This window comes from Microplitis demolitor, chromosome 10 (assembly GCF_026212275.2).
Source record: "Microplitis demolitor isolate Queensland-Clemson2020A chromosome 10, iyMicDemo2.1a, whole genome shotgun sequence".
NCBI lineage: Eukaryota > Metazoa > Arthropoda > Insecta > Hymenoptera > Braconidae > Microplitis > Microplitis demolitor.
Genome location: NC_068554.1, coordinates 15,042,116 through 15,062,346, shown reverse-complemented (window position 1 = coordinate 15,062,346; position 20,231 = coordinate 15,042,116). Strand labels below are relative to the sequence as shown.

Sequence of the window (20,231 nt, the reverse complement as noted above, 5' to 3'; positions counted from 1 at the left end):
ATATAAGCTATAGCTGTAGTATTTTCAATACGCAAAAGAATATCACAATTGTTTAAGTTACTGGCAAAACAGTTTAAACCAAAAAATGCAGCCTGTAATTCCAGTAGGTTGATTGGATTATGACGTTCGTTTTTATCCCAAAAACCATGAGCTTTATTCGTACCACAGCATGCGCCCCAACTAGTCAGCGATGCGTCTGAAAAATCTCTAATACAAATCTGAGACTTTTGATTGGCATAAAAATCTTGTTAATGTTTTGCTTCTACCAACCAAGATCATCAGTTATTAAGGAAGATAAAACGATTGATGCCCCATAATTACCATTACTGTTTTCTAAAGCAACAAATTTTTCTCGCTCTAAGCTTTTCATATAAACCTAACCATATTTAGCCGCAGGACGAAAAATCCCAAAACACCAATAGAAGATACAAAATCTTTAATTTTATGACAGGAATTAACTTTGAATTTATTAAGAAGGTTAATTGTATTAATAACTTTTGATTCTTGTAATTCAGTTTTACCGGTTCAAGCTTACTTTTTCGTTTATTAATAATAAATCCATTACTTTCTAATAATAAAATCCTTTGTTGAACATTAAGTAAACATTCTTGCAAACTATAACCAATTAATAAAAAATCATCAATGTAAACAACAGAAGGGTAACCTCTTTCTCTTAAAAAAGAAATAACAGGTTTCATTAATTTAGTAAAAACGTATGGTGCGGTATTTAAACCAAATGGTAAACAATTAAATTCATATAAAATCCCGTTAAATATAAATCTCAAATACTTTTTGGAAGAATTTTTTACAGTGACTAAGTAGCAAGCTTCTTTTAAATCGAGAGTAGATATAAAACAAAGATATAATAAATCCCTGGTAGTTCTCATATCTTCTAACTTAAAATGTTCAATTTCAATGAATTCATTTAATTTGTTAAGATTTAAGATAAAACGACGAGAACCATCAAATTTAGGAGTAAGAAAAATACTCGAAATAAATTGGCCATCACATTTCAGACAACGTTGAATTGCTCCTTTTTCTAAAAGTTCATTAATGTGATTAGTAAAATGAGAAAATTCAGTTTTGGACCAGCATGGTTCCTTTGGTATTGATGATTGTTTAGGTGTCTTACTAAATGGGATTTCGTAACCACTTATCCAGGTTAACATGCTGTTACTTGGAAACAATTTTTTCCAAACAGGTAAGAAATATTTTAATCTTCCTGCGACCGCACTTACCGGTTCGGCTATCGGCGCTTCTTGGAGGATATTGTCCCCCTCCCTTGTTTTTTCATCGGTTGAGGGTAATTTGAGCTTTTCGGAAGCTGGCTGTACGGTGTGCGTTGCCACGACGTCGGAAGCTGTTGGCTGTAAGGTTGACGACGGGGACCCTTCAAGTTTTTTGAAGTTCTTGAAAAAAAAACTCGAAGATGACTTAGTTGGAGGTTTAAGATCTTTTGAAAAACGTTCAAGAAACTTAGAGGTCTTTAAAGTCTCAGCAAAATCTTTTCCAAATAACCACTTTTCAGCAGTAGTAGCATTTAATGTGCTTTCAAAGATGTATTGAGATTGAAAGAAATAGTTAAGCGTCTTGTTACAGTTTCATCCCGTTGAAGGTCTACAAGAATACGTCCCATATCACTCAAATTAAAGATTAAAGTGAGTGAATCTAAAGTAGCGCCTTTGAGAAGACTAGACAGCATAGAACCTAATGTGGATAAACAGTAGGAAACTTTGCGTTGTGTATCAACTATTTTGTTATCTCTTGAAATAATTGGTTCTAAAACTGAAGCTTTAATCTCAGCATTTAATTTTGGAGGCTCAAATATAACGCAATTTTCCGGAGTAAGATGTTTTTTAAAGAGGTTTTTTCTCTCATCTTCTGGTAAACCTTTCTTGATAATATCTTCCCAACAAACAATAATGTCTTTATGAATGGCAGAAGCACGTTGGTTATCTGGATCAAGACGTTTTCCCATAGCCTCCAAAATTTCTGGAGCAAGAATTGACTCACTTGACTCTCTTGGATTCACAACAGATTTTTCGGTTGTTAAATTATCGGTAGGTTGATTGGTTGGCTGAGGAATAGAAGATGGCAGAACATCAGCCGAGACAATTGGTGGAATGACAGCATCACCAGCTACTAGACCACTAGATGAGGTAGACTGAGGATCAGTTGGCTGTGGAGTAATGGTTGAAGTTGAATTGAACTGGAATTTCGATAGTTGAGACGACAAAGTTGAATGACAATCAAAAATTGGAATCCTTTGATGCCTATTCCTTGATGAAGACCTGGAACGGCGTTGATTTTGATGTGAAGAATCATCACGATTACGCTTAGAATGATGGTGGGAACGGTGATGCAAGCGGCGGTGTGAACTATGATGAGAGCGGTAGTGAGAACGGGCAGTTGAGTTTGATCTGTTTCTTTTAGATCTTGATCTTGATTTTTATCGAGATCGAGTTTTACATTTATCTGCAATACCAAATAAATACTAGAGGAATTTTATTCCAACTAAACCCAAATTTTTAGGTTGAAATTAATTGAGTGTACTTGACACCAATTAACTCTTGTAAATGAAAATATTTAGTGGCTTGCACGACATTTCATTACAGTATTTTAATGAAAACTTGTTTATTAGAAGCAATCAAATATATGAATATGCGTTATTTGAACGAAAAAGACCTGACTTGAAGGATAGTAATAGAAGCAAAATTTATTAGCTAAGCTGAAATGACATAAAACATAACCAGCATGTCATTTTATTGAACTTAGATTTCTTTCTTCGCAGAAAATTAATTTCGTCATCTTATTTATCTAGTTTCCGTTTTAATCTTCGTGATTCTGCAGCAAAATCACAAACTTGGTTATTATTATCCATTATAAAATCATTAATCAGTAGTTAAAATAAAAATACTCTATGGGGAAAATAGAGCCAAACTAATTCTTTTTCTTTAAAAGTTATGTTACATTCTGGCTTATCTATTAATTAGACAGAATAATTTTAAATTGACCAGGTTGACGTCGTTAGGGTGTCAATAGACCCCAGGTGCGTCAGCTGTTGACCTTTCTTTATTTTATGCGAAAATGTTTTGATGACTTACCATGGTGGAGATTATGGGCCCCATAAGTCGGCCCAAATAATCCCTTTCTTACGTCGTTTCTTCTCCTCCGCCGGTGCGTACTCATCCTTGCCGGTGGCCTTGAAATAGGCCTCAGAATAATACCCGTAACGAGGGTCGTCGAAAGGGATGCTCCCACTAGGCGGACGGACGGATGGAACGTCCACTGGAATCAACTGCCAACCCTCACTGATACCAGTCCAGAAGACTGTGTTCTCCCTTGATGCTTCCTCTGGACAAGACGAGCCTGGAGGGCCCGGTTCCTCCTTAAGGGCGAGTAACTCCAGCTGCTGAATAATACCACCAGAACCCGACGGGTCACGAACTTCACTCGACGCGATACCAGAACTTGGTAACTTATTAACCGGGTTTGGAATGACCAACGTTACCGGATCGAGGAGGACTTCCTCGGCAACGATCTCTAGGCGGGAACGTTGGTGAACTGAACGACCGAGATCCTCGTGGATCGTTCGAATGATCCGGCGGAACTGGGCCCTTTTGCCTGACCTTCGGCTTCTCGGCATGAATTTTTGGGATGCGGAAGGGAAGTGCTTAGGCTGCCGGTATCAGCGCCCAAAACAGATGAGAGTATTAGGCTGCCGGTAGCAGCGCCCAATATGAGGTATGAGATTATTAGGCTGCCGGTGACAGCGCCCAAAGTTTAAAATAAGGAGTGCGTATTTGGTAAAGTACGGATATATATTTTTGCCTTAAAGTCCGAGTGACAGGATCAAGCCAGCAGTTTTATGTAGAGTTCTTAGCTCTTCTAGATCTTGTGATCGACTGCCTTGATTCTGTCTCTCCTTGGTATTATACATTATCAAAAGTGCTAACGTTGCATCTCAGGTTTCCTATGAGAGAATCGTCGTGGCCCGGGTCTCATGCGTCGTCATATGTTTAGACTATCCGCGAGCCACGGCGACTTTCTTATCGCAAGAGATTTCCGTTACATTGTTGGTGATGAATAAAATAATATCGCCAACAAAGTAACGATTTATTAATTTATTATTTATTATAATTCTAAGAAGTGTCGAACCGTTTATTCGCCCACCGTGGCGAATAAATAATTCGAGACTTCAAAAAAAAAATTTCCAAAAAAAATTTTATTTAAATTTAATTAGAGCCAGAACGTAACAGTTAACATATTCATTTTTAAATCAAAATTTGATTTAGCTTTATTTGATTTGATTTTAAATTTTGAAAAAGAAGATTTATTTTATTGCACTGATGAAATAACTTGTGAATGAATTAAAGCCAAATTTATGTAAACCTGAAGATTAGCGGTTATTCATTGACTCGTCTCAACGCAGTCTTAAAGCAGTTCTTCTTCACAACACCAAAAAGTTTGCTCCTTTACCTTTAGCTTACTCAACTGTACTTAAAGAAAAGTGCACAAATCCAGAAACTGTCCTGAAAAAAAATTAACTATGAAGAACATAAATGGCAAGTATGTGGTGATTCAAAGGTTTTGTCCATGATCCTGGGACAACAATCTGGATTCACGAATTATCCATGCTATTTGTGTAAGTTCGACAGTAGATATCGCAAAAATCACTAAGTTGAAAAAGTTCGGCCATCGAGATCGTTCTGTAGGGTTGGATCACATAATATAATGAGAAAACTGCTTGTTGGTCCAGCCAAAATTCTCATTCCTTCGCTTCATATTAAAATTGAGTTAATAAAACAGTTTGTGAAAGCTCTTGATAAAGAAGGAGAGTGCTTTTCATACCTGCGTCGTATTTAAGCACAAATCAGATGTAAAATCAAAAGAAGGCATCTTTGGTGGATCGGAAATCCGGACGTTATTCAAAAATGAATCATTTGTTTTACTTATGGATGAACAAAAACAGGCATCATGGCTACGTTTCAAGAAAGTGTTCACCAAATTTTCAGGTAACACCAAGGATGCTGATAGCAAAAATATTCTTGCTAATGGGATCGCAAACTTTTAGCGTTCAAGTTGCCTAATAAATTCGAAAATTTACTTTCTTGATTCGCATCTCAACCATTTTCCAGAGAATAACGGAGACTTTAGTGAAGAGCACGGAAAGAGATTTTATCAAGATCTCAACGAATTTGAACGGTGATTTTAGGGGCAGTAGGGAGTAAATATGTTTGCAGATTACTGCTGGATGCTACCAAGATAAACTCAACAGAGAGGAAAGAAGCGTAGCAGAAATCCGTTGAACAGGTCATTTAACGAGAAAAGATTCAGGAAACGACAGAAATTATAAGATTATAATTATCATGCAGAAAAAATTATTAGATCGTAGATTTTATCGGTTTTTTTTCCGTTTTTTGCAGTTTGACCCCCAATTTTGACTTCAGATACGCAGTCAGCGGTAAAAAATATGTCGGATAATCTTTGTCGAACACCCAGCACAGGCCACTTTTTTTGTGGACTTGTGTAATTATTCATTCAAATAACTATAATAATAAGTTATTTGAATAATCAATAAAACACCTGGGTTAGCCAGTTGTTGTAGAGCAAGAAATATTAAACCATTTATTTCGATATACATTTAAACTAATAGTGTATTGTGCAACTAGTGTGATAAGTTCTCGATTGCTCACGAGAGCAAAGTTGAGCGCACGAACGAAGTGAGTGCGCTCATTTGCTCGAGTGGGCAATTGACAACATCGCACGAGTTGCAGATACTATTTTTGATTACGAATGCGGCGCTAAATCGTCACGCAAAGTCATGGTCCAGGGGCAAAGCCCCGGTGGGGGATGGGGGGGCGAAGCCCCCTCAGACAAAAAAAAAACTGAAAAAGTAAAATAAATTAAATATGATTTATTTCAAACAAAGAACAGAGTATAAAAAGAATAAATAATTTTTTTTTTTTGTAAATAAATAGTTATATTTGTACAGTTAGAAAATTTAATATCAATATTTTTTGATAAAACCTGATCTAGAATGTCAAAAGCGATATTTTCTTTGTCTTGTACATTCATGTCGATCGATGCGTCAGGTGCTGTTTCAATAGCTTGATCAATTTGAAGCTGTTGATCACGTGAAGCAGACGGCCCGGCTGATATAGTACTCGTAATTTGTTGACTGATTCGCTTTTTGTTACCTACAGAATCTTCGACGTAGCATTCTGCAACTGAACTGGATTTCCATCCCCTGTGTCTCTTGATAGTAAGTAGATAGTAATCAGCCAACAACGTAGCTGAAGTTCTTCTGAACGAATGTCCTGTATACAATGCTGGATTTTCTAACTTCAAATATGTTTTGTGATGTACATTTATCGCCTCAATAATTTACAAAAAATCTTTTTAAGGGTAATTCGGAAGGACGTGAATCAACATATTTTTTGAAAATGTGGTAAAATTCATCTGTAACTAAAAACGATCGAGGCCTGCTAGTCTTTGTTTTTGGAATTTTCACCAATAGCATGTTGCCTTTATCTTCTATGTCGTCCACGGTCGTCACACAATTCATGCCGCCGACGAGCACCTTGCACTCCAAAAATTAAAGCTACCTGAAATTACAAAAATTCAAATGAGTTTATTTATTTATCCATAAATTGCATTTAAATATTTAATTAATTTACCTCTGTTGCGAAGAATTGATTGTCCGGAGCTTCGTGCAGAAATTGTTGAATTTGCTCCGCACTCAAGGTTTGAGCTTTTTTGCTTTTAAAACCTATGTTTTTTTTTTTTTTTAACGCAATCAAGCTCGAATGTTTATAAATATTAATTTTATGCTTGATGTCAATCATGCTCCATAACATTGAGCACATTTCCCACAAACTTGATGGCTTTTGTGTTTCAGCCAGTTCACTAAAATAAGTTACAAGAACCGTTTCCGAAAGGCTTTTAATTTTTTTCACTGAACGCGACTCCATAAATCTTTGATATGCCGCTTCATATTTCCGCCGTAATATTTCAGGAGTTAAATTGTTGATGACTTCGTTTGCTTTTGTACGAACTTCAGGTGGTATAGACTCCCCGTCAGAACTTTCGTCAGTTTCCGGGATCAGGTCGGGATTAACACTCATTTTATAGTACTTTTTAAACTTTTGATTAATGAAAATATAAAATTTATAACCGATGTCAATCTCACGTCTTTAGTATTGACACTTAGATTATCATTTTTTTTTATTATCAATTATTTTTTTAGTTATTCATTTTTTTTTTTCGTTAATTTGCGTGCGCCAAGTAAAATGTACGTGCCACAAGTATTCTTATCGCACTCAAATAAACGTTTAATTTACACAAAACTCCCGTTGTAATTGTCAAATGGGCAAACACCTACTTTTCAACCTTTACAACGAGCGCTAAGACGCTGCTTATCCCGCATGAGTGATAAAAAATAATTTTTTAATTTTTTATTTGGGACCGACCGTAAATTTTAATTTCATTTTACTTAACGTTTTAACTTAATCCGTCTATTCATTTAAACATCTGTCGACAAATTGTTTTACTATTTTAAATTCCGAAGTTCACCAATGTTTTTTTTACTTTATCCTTTTATTCTTTCAAGTTTATATTTTTTCTAATCCTCTAAGTACCTATCCTATTTTATTGCCCTCACATCTTGTCACAACATGGACGAAACTTATCATCTGGATCTACTACTTTCACTGTCCCTCTCATCCCTTCAACTTACACTCTTAAATACACATACTATCTAATTAGCATACATTTTCACCAATCAGCCTAACTCTACATCCCCAAACGAGAAAGTTATCCTGCCTGCTGTTCTGCAAAAGTGGCACATCGGTGACGCTGACCAACGACCGTTACTATACTAAGTTCAACTATCGAGCTATCGAGTCGGTTATCAAACTTATCATTTGAAATATTTTTGTAACTTAGTGTGGAGCAATAAAGAAAAACCAAAAAATTAAATCCACAGTTTTTGATACTGATTAGAATAGTAAATCGATTTCTAATAATTGAATCTGTAAAATTTTCCTGATTTGCAATGATATACTCGGGACTATTTACATTACTGAATATTTACTGATTCTGATTAAGAGAAAAGAAAGTTACGAACAAAAAACTATAAAAAATGTGATTTTCAAAAAGGTCATCGAAAAAATCTTTAGCTTTACTAGGAAGAGTTTTTTGATGGGTACTACAAAATATTAAAAAATAAAGGAAATCGAAATTTTCTAAAAGGCCTCATTTGGTATAAAATGCCTGATATACAATTCATGTATCAGGAGCGTAAGTCGATTATCTCACCCATTTATGGTGAAAATATGGCCAACTTTCGTATGTGCCCATATATATGATCTTTATATGAAATACTTACGATTTGTATTTGGAGCATACATAAATTATAGTACCTAAATATGGCGTATATATGGCCGATTTCCATGTATGTCCGTACATATGTGCTTCAAATATGATCCATTTTTAAGATATATTTGACCCAAGTATTGTGAATGTAATGCCGTTTTTTATCTATGCTTTATAAATGATCCATTTATAAAATACGAACGATTCATATCTAAAGCACATATAAATTCATTGGCAGTTTGGAATCACGGTGAAGACACGGTGGGTTTGTGCCATTTTACCACCGAGTTTACAAGATATTGCCACCGTGGTTCCACGGCGTACCCAGAAAATCAGTTACACCGCGTAATCACAGTGAAAACACCGTAGAATCACGGTAGACACCCCGCGTCATCACCGTGGATCCACGGTATTGTAACGATTGTGAAACTGATGTTTTAAAATATTTGAATGGCTAGAAAACAAATGCCTTTTCTTGTTTTTTATAGATGCGCGACAAAGACAGTCAGTCATATATTGACAGCATAACAGCATACATCTGTACATCGATAAACTATATCTCTCTTTGCCTTTCTTTACTGCTGTTAATTGTGGTGTTGTTATTTCTAATATAATTGTTTTATCATTGTAGTGTATAAGTGATATTAATTATAAATTGAAATAATAAAGTATTTATAGTTCCACGGTCTTTTCACTGTGATTCGAGTCCGCCAGGGTTATATGGTCCAAATGTGGTATACGTAGAAAAAGAAGACTTACAACTATACATGCCTAATACAGGGGCATAAATGATTAATTTTCTTTAGGGTAGGATTTTTTTCAAATTTCTATAGATTTCTGCGTGAATGTGTGGGTCAATGAATTAGTAAATAAGCTTATACTGTCTGACGAAACTTTACTAAATTTTACTCGATTATTTGGATTTTAAATTCCAAATGAATGATCATTAAAATATTTAAGTACACATGTTGAATCAATTTATTCATAAAATAAGAATTTCAATCGCATGTTTATTCAAAGACATTTGGTTCCTTGAAGTTAAACTGTTAAATAATTACAATAATCATATCACATGGCTCAAAATATGTATGTTTGCACCTATACAAATATATTAAGTATTCACTATTATAAAAAAAAATTAAATTTCAACTTCACTGGACATTATTGATAAACTTGATGACAGACGCCTATACTTACAGTCGATTAGAGATAACGAACCAAAATATTATTCTAATCACGAAGCAAAAAAAAAACTAACACAACATAAATGAAAAAAATTGATGCCTATGGTATAAAAAGGCAGGTAGACATTTGTAGATACATCATTCGTTTACGATCTTGTCAGACGACATCATTCTTTCATACTCTGCTAAATTAACATAGCCAAATCAGTATTTGACGTTTAAAAATAACACTGAGTCCTAATAATTTCATACATTGACTCATAAAATAAAATTATTCTTTGTATTAAACAATAAATTCATTTTAATTAGGAAATCAGGTGAGTGAAATTTGTATTTTATTTTTTACTATAAAAATTCGTTTTATTGATTGAATAAACTTTTCCTGAAAAAATCTTTCTATAAAATCTTCTAAACTCCATAAAATTTTGCAGGCAAAAATTATTCAAAAAAAAAATTATTATATCGCCAACAAAGAATTTTTCGACTAGATATTATCCATTAATCGAACTAATGGCGGCATTACTGAAACGAATTAAGAATATTGTTTATTAATACGTAATTTCTTGCGATTGCTAGGTTCAACCCTGGATTTTTTCATTTTTAAGTCCCCCATAGTATTTACGGTACTGACGTCGATACGTGTAGTGATCGCGTATCAATAACTAGTATTTATCGAGATATTAAGTTTTAAACTTTTATAATAAATATTGTAAGATATCGAGTACGAAAAGTTATAATCTACTGTCCAAAAGTTTGGAGTTAGCAAGATAAAATCGAATAACTTAAAACAATGCTATCTAAATTTATTTGTGGTAACATAAAATTAAAAAACAAACAAACACATTAACGTTATCATTGAATTCAAATTTTAAGAAATTTTACAAAACTTCATGAAATTTTGCAAGTCAACATAACTTTTTATAACATCATTAATTTGAATACTGGGTTCAAATTAATGAATTCCTAAAAAAATTTCTAGATTTCGTATACCTTTCATTAAATTTTATGGAAGTCGATAACATTTCTAAAATCTTCTATATTTCGTGAAACAAAATTTTATGCAATTTTATATGATTGAATGAAATTTTAAGCTTGACGGAGTTCGATATAATTTTAGAAAATGATCATCTTAGTACTGAATTCGACGATCATCACATTTCATCCAAAGAAATATCACAGTGAATAACAGAAAAAAATTGATCTTTTACAGGTTTCTGACGAGAATAAGCCATTTAAAAAAATGAATCGTTCGATATCAATTGTAATTTTTGCTATAATAATGATTGCTATATTATTACAAGAAAGTACTGAAGCTGCACCCACTATTTGTCTTTTAAAAATCGTAAGCGACAATGACTTTATTTATACTCAAAAAAATTCCTATGAATTTAATGAATAAAAAAAAAAAAATCTGGAAAACGATGGACCACGCAGGTCTCCCCTAAAAACTCTACCTCAAAAATAATATTAGCAATACACTTTTAAGCTCAACATTACCCTTGAGTATATTTGTAGAAAACGTTTAAAGAGCTCAAATTAAGTCACGTGGGGTAAATGTGCGCAGTGGGTAAGTAGTGAAGTTTTTGACCTCTCAGCAGCTGGCCCGCAGGCTCAACCGTTTTTAGATTTTTTTTTTTATTTCGAAATCATGAAACAGAATTGTTTTTTTGTAAACGTTACGACACTAAAAAAAAAGCTTACATTTTCAAGACAAATCACTGATACAATCAACATGGATCGAGTTAGACCAAAATCGTTTTAAACAACTTTAAAAATCAACAAATACTCTACACATAAGAACTGATTTCAAAACGATAGCTCAAAACCAAGCTGTTATAGTAATTTAAAAGAAAAGTTATCCGATTTACCTGCTTTTTAAATGGGAGCACTTTGATAATCGAGAGAAAGTACTTAAAATTAAAATTAAGAGCTGAAATTTGCAGGGAATTTTTGTCTTAAGATGAATAACAAAATTTTCCTGTGTCAGTTAAAAAAATTGTTCGTTTCAAATGAAGTACCCAAATATATCGATATATATAAGTACATTGACTATATGCAATAACATTTTCAATTTTTTCAGTGTTCGTTTACACCTCACTCAATACCTCGTACGAAAAATGGATAACTTATCTCATCACATACAAGCAGTCATTAATCGATGTTACCTGATCATTCGTATACATGTGTGAAAATGTATTTGTAGTCAAAACATTTGTAAAAAATGATAAAAATATATTTAATTATTGATCAATTACATAAATAAAGAAATTTGTAATTACAACGATAAATAAATTTCTCTGCTCACAGAAATTGTCTCTCTTGAAACTAATAATCTTGGTTTGAGAATGATAGAAACTTTGTTGGAAAAAAAAAATGGTGTTAGTGAGTATTGAATGTGATTTAAACTTTGTTGCAAGAAACCATAAGCGATGTAGCTTAAAAATAATTTTATTGAATGCAGGCCTAACTTGCGTGTATTATCGACTCTACGTTGTGAACCCTTAACGGCAGTTTAACGACAGGTGCTGAGAAATTGAGTAAAGTCAAAGTAGATTTCCTCGTTTTCCACTTGCGCTGCGAAAAGTGCGTGTTATAATGAAATATTGCAACGTGTCTTAAGATTTTCGACTGAGTTCCATCTATTAAACATAGTAAAAACTCATTGAGCAACTGAAAATTTTTTGTCAAAATGTATCTTGAACAGCTTATGACAGAGGGATTAACCTCGCCAAATCTAGTCGCACCCAGTATTATAGTCTATAACAGGGCTATGCTGTTACTCTGGTTATCCTTAAATTACCTTTTTAAGGGCGCCACTGGAAGTGATAACGGCCTCCCAGAACCGGATCTTAGATCATCAGGGTCGGTGTAATTTTATTTAATTCTAAGAGGAGGATGAGGAAGGATAACTTATAAATAATTTACTATTTCAATTCACAAGTTAAACCTTTATTTTCCAATGACCTATTTTACCTTTATAATTTTTAATCATTTTTAAGTTCTACTACGAGCGGACTTATAATTTTACTAATTGTAACCGGCCCGAGATATTCCATGCCTAAGCTCGCGCTATATTTTTGATTTTTACTACTTAATTTACGATTCGGATAGAAAACTTTATCGCCTAATTTTACTTCCGGTATTTTAAGTTCTGAATTTTTATTATAGCTAGACTGTCTCTCATTTTCAGCCCTCATGATACTCTCGACCTTATGTCTAAGTTCGTCTAGTCGTTGGACGCGTTGTTTCCATTCTTCGTTCTCAGGAAGAAAATCCTCCATCTCTAGTTCTGTCAGTTTATCGGACAACCTGGGTTCCTGTCCATGTACCAGAAAATATGGAGACAGTTTTAATGATGCATGGTATGAGCTGTTGTAGGCTAGTTGAAATTCACCTAGATGGTCATCCCATCTGGTCTGGTCTTTGTTGATGTAAGCTCTGATCATCGGTTTTAATGTACGATTTATCTTTTCCACTGGATTGGCTTGTGGATGTGCGACAACCAATGGTGTAAATTTTACTCCCACAGATTTCAGATAATCTTGTATGGTTTCGTTAACAAACTCCCAGCCATTGTCTGTTACCAGGAACAGCGGGTAAGATCTCAAAGAAAATGTACGTTTGAAAGCTTCCAAGACAGCAGCTCCAGTGTGTCGACGTAACGGATAGAGTTCAATGAACCTAGTATATAAATCTTGTATGACTAGAATATATTGATGACCTTTTCTGGATCGAGTAAAAGGTCCAGTTACGTCTGCTGCCACGATAGCCCAAGGTCTTATGAGTTGTCTGGTTTGAAACGGAGCTTTTGATCACGACTGCTTGTATTTGGCTTGCTTACAGATTTCACAAGCTTCCACGTAACTTTCTACGTCTTGGTACATACCAGGTCAATAAAATTGTACTTTTATTCGCTCGTACATTTTTTCCTTCCCTAGATGTGCAGCATCTGGGTCTTCATGATGTTTTTGGAGTACTTGTTGAATTTCAGGATCTCGTAAAACTGTCTTCCATGCGTTATCATCTCCAACAATAGATTTCAGCGGGTCTGGACGATAATATTCAAGTCTATCTTCAACAATGCGCCAATCCGGATACCTTCCTGGATTGCGACGCACATTGTTAAATTTTACTGCATACCAGTTTGATACTTGTAAATGCAGGCAATTATCCGAACCAAGTTGTTCTTTGATTCCCAGCCAATCTTCCGGAACAAAATCTTCGTAAATACGTGATAATGCATCGGGACCTTCATTTTCTGTTCCTTTACGATGTTCAATAGTGATTTGATGTGACAATAGCTCCATGGCCCAACGAGCTAACCTGCCATTTGGATCTCTTAATGAATGCAACCATTTTAACGCAGCATGGTCTGTGACAACAGTGAACGGGGTACCTTCAAGACAACAGCGAAGCTTGCGAACCGCCCATACGACAGCCAGACACTCTTTTTCGGTAGTAGTATACCGAGTCTCGGCACCCTTGAGTTGACGACTGAGACATATAATCAGAAATTTTTTTTGAGTTTCTGGATCTCGTTGAACTAAAATTGCTCCCAGTCCTGTATCACAGGCATCAGTATATAAATAATACGGGAGTCCAGCCTTGGGTACTGATAACGGATGAGCGTCGATAAGGGCTCGTTTTAAACTTTGGAACGATTCTTCTTCTAAATCTCCCCACTTCCACTCGGTGTTGACTCCAGTCAATTCATTTAAAGGACCCTGAGCCTTTGCTACATTTCGAAGATGTCGATGATACCAATTGACTAGTCCTAGGAAGCTGCGCAGTTGTTTTCTGGTTGTTGGCCGTGGATAATTAATTATTGGGGCTATTTTCTCTGGATCAGTATGCAGACCATCTTTATTTACCACAAATCCAAGGAATTTGACTTCAGGTCGACAAAATTTACTTTTCTCGGGGTTTATGAGTAACCCAGCATCCCTAAAAACTTCAAACACCAAACTTAAGATTCTTTTGTGTTCTTCTAATGTTTCACTGATGACTATCCAGTCATCTAAATATGCAAAGACTTGCTCGGCCCATCTCGTCGGTAATCCTCGATCAACTAGAATTTTATGAAATCTTTCTTTCAATTCATCCATAGCTTTTTGAAAAGTACTTGGAGCACCTACTAGTCCATACGGCATCCGTAACCACTCGAATATCCCTCGTCCTTCCACAGAAAAAGCGGTGAGAGGAATCGACGCGATTGCCATGCGGATTTGATGGAAAGCTTCTTTTAAATCCATAGTACTTATATGAACTGCACCGTGTAATGCGCTCAATATGCGTAACATATTAGGTAACGGGTGAGCTGGTGGTATTGTCACTCGATTAATAGGCCGATAGTCTACACAAAATCTCCAGGTGTTGTTGGGTTTAGCTACCATGACCGGTGAACACGACCAAACACTGTAACTTGGTCTTATAAATTTCTTCTCAAGTAACTCGTCGATTTGCCGGTTTAATTCCTCGTTGATCACAGGACTGCGTCTATATGGTTTAATCCTGACTGATCTCGCATCAGGTTTCAAGACAATTTCATGTTCGATGATGTTAGTTAGTCCTTGATTCGGCATCGCTTCAAATTTTTCCATTTCAGTTTTAATGAAATTTTTGAAGTCTGTTTCTTCATCAGCTGTCATTGATAAGCACCTCGACGAATTTTCTTTACACGATATAAGTTCAAATTGATGTATTTCATGATGACCACTGAACTGCCAAGTCTTCTCTTTGCTGTTTATGATGACTCCAAATTGTATTGCAAAGTCCATTCCTAGGACCACAGAATGTCCAAGATCTTCAAGTACACTTAAGTATTGTTTAGCAGCAATCGATCCTATCTGTATAATGAACGGAGCACCGCCAAGGCTTTTACACAAAGTATGATTAGCCAGTAAAACACCTCGCTTTTGTATATCATCAGGTCTTAATTCACCTGACGCGTACTCCTTGATGTCTTCGTATACCTTTGCATTGATGTAGGATCTCTCACTGCCAGTGTCCAGGATACCATTGAGCTTTATACCAAAAATCCAAAGTGATACTGGTATTCTTGCTGTATATTCTGGTGGCTTCGGACCTGAGCCAGGAATAAAAATTTTTCTTTCAGCTAGACGATATTTTTGAGCAGCTGACAATGATTTGTTTTGAAGAATTCTGGGAATGAAAGCTTCTCGAGATGTAGATGCTGTGAATGTACCTGCTACCTGCGAGTCTGGAGACTGGTTAAAAAAACTACCTAGTTCCAGAGGATGCGGTGACGATACATTGATGTCGAGATCAACCGGTTCCAATCCAGCTTGAAATTCATCTTCCCATAGGGTTTCAGGTTCATCATCATCTGGTTCTTCTGTAGATGTAATTGAATTAAGATTAATATTTTCGTCTGCTTGCTTGCTATCTTCAATGATACAATTTGGATCTTCTAAAAATTGAATTAATTGATTAATAATTTCTGTAGAATTACTTGACAGATCTGCTTGAGTTAATGAGATTATATCTTCTACGTATATCGTGTTCACGGACATAGTAGCCAATTGTAAGTCACTACCTGGAATGGAATATCACGGCGAACCTACCTGCGACATCTCATTCCGGCTATCGAGTTGAGATACACTACCTGGTTGAGAATAGTGCGGTGAAACTACCTGCACAACCCCTTGCCGGTTATTTTTATTGTCTGGTTTTGATTTATTTAACCCCTTAGTTACTCCAGAATTTTCCTGAGCCGACGGGGAGTTCGGTCCAGGTATTAATCGTTTTTTCGATTGTCTTCAGGTACATTATTGTTCTTCTGACGTACTTGAGGTGGATTGTCAGGTGAAGTTGAAGCAGTTGGTCTATTGTCATTATTATATACAGCTAAGTTACAATTATTGCGGGTATGACCAACTTCAAAACAAATATTACAGACTTCCTGTCTGGGGTTTTGACATACCTCGAAAACGTGACCTGGAACTCCGCAGTTGAAACACGTTCTGTTGTATTTTGGAGCAACTACTGGATTCTGATTGAAGCCGGATAACCTTCCTGGCTCCTGAATCAGACGAGGTCTAACTTGTTGTTTTGGTCTGTTGTTACATTGGTAATTTTGAGGTCGATAATAATTAGTATTATTCCTCATTTGCACGCCATATCTGTTATTGTAGGTTGTTGGTGGTGGTGCAACCATCAGATTACATCTGGACGGTTCCAATTCATCTTCTTCATAAACTGCTTCATCGGACGGAGATTGTATCAAATTAAATCTGGTTTTATCTTGGAATTTTACAGTTTTATTCACGACAGCAGTCGGTTGTTGAGCCTCCTCTATGCACCTAGTAGCTTCATGTAATGCATTTAATAGGTCTTCATACGTATAGACTGATCTGGCGAATACCAGAGTACGTAACTCATCTGTTAGATGATTACGGATAGAGGCGACTTGTTCCGATACTGGTGGAGGTATCTGCATTGACTGATACTTCTGCTGGATTTTTAATACGAATTCAGTGACGTTATCCCCAGGTTTCATCCGCATCTTACTGATTTCCATAATAATCTGATGGTCTGTGGCTGAGCTGCCGAAAGCTTTTCTAAATTCCGTCTTAAATTGCATGTAATTTTCCCAGCGAAGATAGTTTGCGTCAAACCACCGTGCTGCAGCTCCTTGGAGTATATAACTCATCGCCTTGAGCAAATCCCACTCGGACCATCCTTCACGGTGTGCTCTGGCTTCAGCAACATACAGAAAATCATTTACGGTCATGTTCTCCTGAGGAAAATGTAAATTTCCCATTTTCAGACTCTGCAAAATATCCTTCTATCTTCTGTCGTCGAAATTCCTGCCTTGGTTTTGTTGGAAGACTGGATTCTGAGCGGGTCTTCCCGGTAGGTCGTGGAGATGACCATCTACCTGGGGTTGACTCCCTGCTCGACCTCCCTGGTCGTTATTTGGCACTGGAATCTGGCCTTGTTGTTCCATTTGTAGTTGACGTAATTGATCTTGCAGATAATTGATACGATCTGCCACTGATGGATCACGATGATTATTTTGTTGAGCTTGTGGCTGATGCTGGTGTTGTTGGGGACCCAAGCTCTGAGGTCTATGAGCAGCTAGGCACTCCCCCCTCGCTAAACGTTGACCCATCGGGGAAATGTTTGCACCACTAAGCTGGAATTCAGCTACTCTCCAATCCACTGGTGAATTTGATCGCCATGAATTATCACGTGAATTCCGTCTGTTGTTAATTTCCCGTTGTTGGTCTATAAGCTCTCTCATCATTTGGGACAGTTGATTAATCGTCACAGCATTTTCTTCATTTATATTACGTTGATTATTTGACATTCGACGTATTTGCTGTGTACTGTTGTCCATACGATTAAATATGCGTTTCATATCTGAAGGGATATTGTCCTGAAGATGATTGAGACTTCCAGCAAAATCCATTTGATTATCAACTACTGTCGCCTGCCTATGGAGATCACCCACCTGCGTTCTGGGTGGAAAATTCCATTCATCTGCGGCTCCGATCGTCCCGTGATTTCCTAGCAGAGTGTTTGTAAGTATTGGATATGGCGGTGGTGGATCCAATGTCAGTGAATTTGTAACTGTACTAGTTGTAGTTGTAACTGTTGGCGTTGTTCTGGTACATGTAGTGACTGTTGTAACTGTTGTTAATCTTACTGATGCACCAGGATTTGACGTGATTGTCGAGCGGTTGACTCCCCTACCTACTGACAACCTGTGTCCTCCAGCCATTTCTGAATCTTCTTCTTGGTTGAACATAATCACCATTTATAATTTCACTTGTATAATTATTTATTTAATATTAATTTATCACAAAACAAATTACTGGCGGATTTATTTTAAGTTTTATTTTAGACAGAAACTTAATCGTTTATTTACGGTTTTATGTCCAAGTAATTTTAATCTTTCTATTTTCGAGTTTGAGGATTATTCTAAATATAGAATCGTGACACGCCCGGTAATATTTTAAGTCGATAATTATTTTACTTATAAATTTTTCTTGTGATTTTGTTTTAATTATTTTATACTGAAAATTATAAGTAAATTTTATGACTTATTTAATTTATAAATTAATTATCGAAATCGGTTAACTAATTATTTCAAGTAATATTTTAATTATTATTACTCTAGATTATTAAAATTATTTATCACAGTTATTTCATTCTCAATATTTTCAGTATTTTGTAAATTTTAATTTCAATATTTTTCTACCGAATCTTATCAATTACTTTTTCTACCAGATTATTCATCACAAAATTCAAAGTCTTCAAATTTTATTTTTAAACTCAATTTTCCACTTTCCAAAAAAAAATTTCAAGAGTTTTAATCGATGCCACGCCACACTATTTTTAATTTTCTTTTTCCCCGCCACGTTCCTTTGAATTTATTTTTTTCACGACTTTAATTTATAAATTAACTCCTCAACCTCTCTTACAATTAATTACGGGGTTTTTCAAAAGTTGGGCGCCAAATATAACAGGGCTATGCTGTTACTCTGGTCATCCTTAAATTACCTTTTTAAGGGCGCCACTGGAAGTGATAACGGCCTCCCAGAACCGGATCTTAGATCATCAGGGTCGGTGTAATTTTATTTAATTGTAAGAGGAGGATGAGGAAGGATAACTTATAAATAATTTACTATTTCAATTCACAAGTTAAACCTTTATTTTCCAATGACCTATTTTACCTTTATAATTTAACTTCACTCATGACCTTTTATAAACCTTATATTTTATACCTTTTATAGCTCTTTTAACTTCTTATATAAACCTTATTACATTAAACCTTATAAACCTTCTGACATTAAACCTTATAACCTTTATAACATTAATTTACCTTATAACCTTTATAACATCATTAAACCTTATAACCTTTATAACATTAAACCTTATAACCTTTATAACATTAATTGACCTTATAACATTTTAATTATTTACCCGCAATAATTTTATCTAATAATCAGCCAACTACCTTTGGCGTTTCCACACACTCCCACTCTGGTTAAAAATCGCTTTACCTTCGCGATACTTAATTACTTAATTAGCCAACTACCTTTGGCATTTCCACATACTCACACACACAATGATTAAAAATCGCTTAACCTTCACGATACTTAATTACTAATATTTTTCCTTAACTTCTTATTTATTTCACTCACTCGGTCCCCTGGACTTATTTTACATACACTTCTTAAATTAATTTTCCGCAATTGATAATTTAATTAATTTAGAGAATTATATAATTTTTAATTAATTTATTAATTGATTTTCCTTTCCTATTTTATTGAGTATTATTTCTTTTCGATTTCTTATCACTTATTTTAATATCACAACCTTCACTAAGTAATTTAATAACACGTTTCTTCAGGTACTACTATCACCACGATAATTATTCTTATTTTATTTACGCCTTCTTTTTAATTAATTATAATTTCTTTAATTGATTAATTTTTCGATTTGATTTTACGACGACTTCGACCACGGACCTCTCTTATTTTCCCGAGACAATTTTAATTGATTTCATTCATTTTATTATTTTTATTAAATTTTACTTATAAGTAATTAATGATTGACTAGCGTCTATGACTAGATTCGACAGTTCCGGTGCGCGCGTCACTCGACCCACCTGGAAACTTCTAGAAAATTCCGGCTACCTGC

General features: G+C 35.2%; 1 protein-coding gene and 1 long non-coding RNA gene across 2 annotated transcripts; one reads left to right on the top strand and one right to left on the bottom strand.

The window, feature by feature from the left end:
- The first annotated feature begins 9,634 nt into the window (after positions 1-9,634).
- LOC103574212 (uncharacterized) lies at positions 9,635-11,832 on the top strand. The gene is made up of 3 exons (XR_549216.2): positions 9,635-9,877; positions 10,771-10,902; positions 11,641-11,832. It is a non-coding gene; the product is annotated as an uncharacterized LOC103574212 (long non-coding RNA).
- A 712-nt stretch (positions 11,833-12,544) lies between these two features.
- Positions 12,545-16,093, bottom strand: LOC128668869 (uncharacterized). The gene is made up of 3 exons (XM_053742677.1): positions 16,033-16,093; positions 13,482-15,990; positions 12,545-13,241 (listed from the first exon to the last, which is right to left on the bottom strand). Exons 1-3 carry the CDS (start codon positions 16,091-16,093, stop codon positions 12,545-12,547), a joined length of 3,267 nt encoding a protein of 1,088 aa, XP_053598652.1.
- Between the last annotated feature and the right edge of the window lie 4,138 nt (positions 16,094-20,231).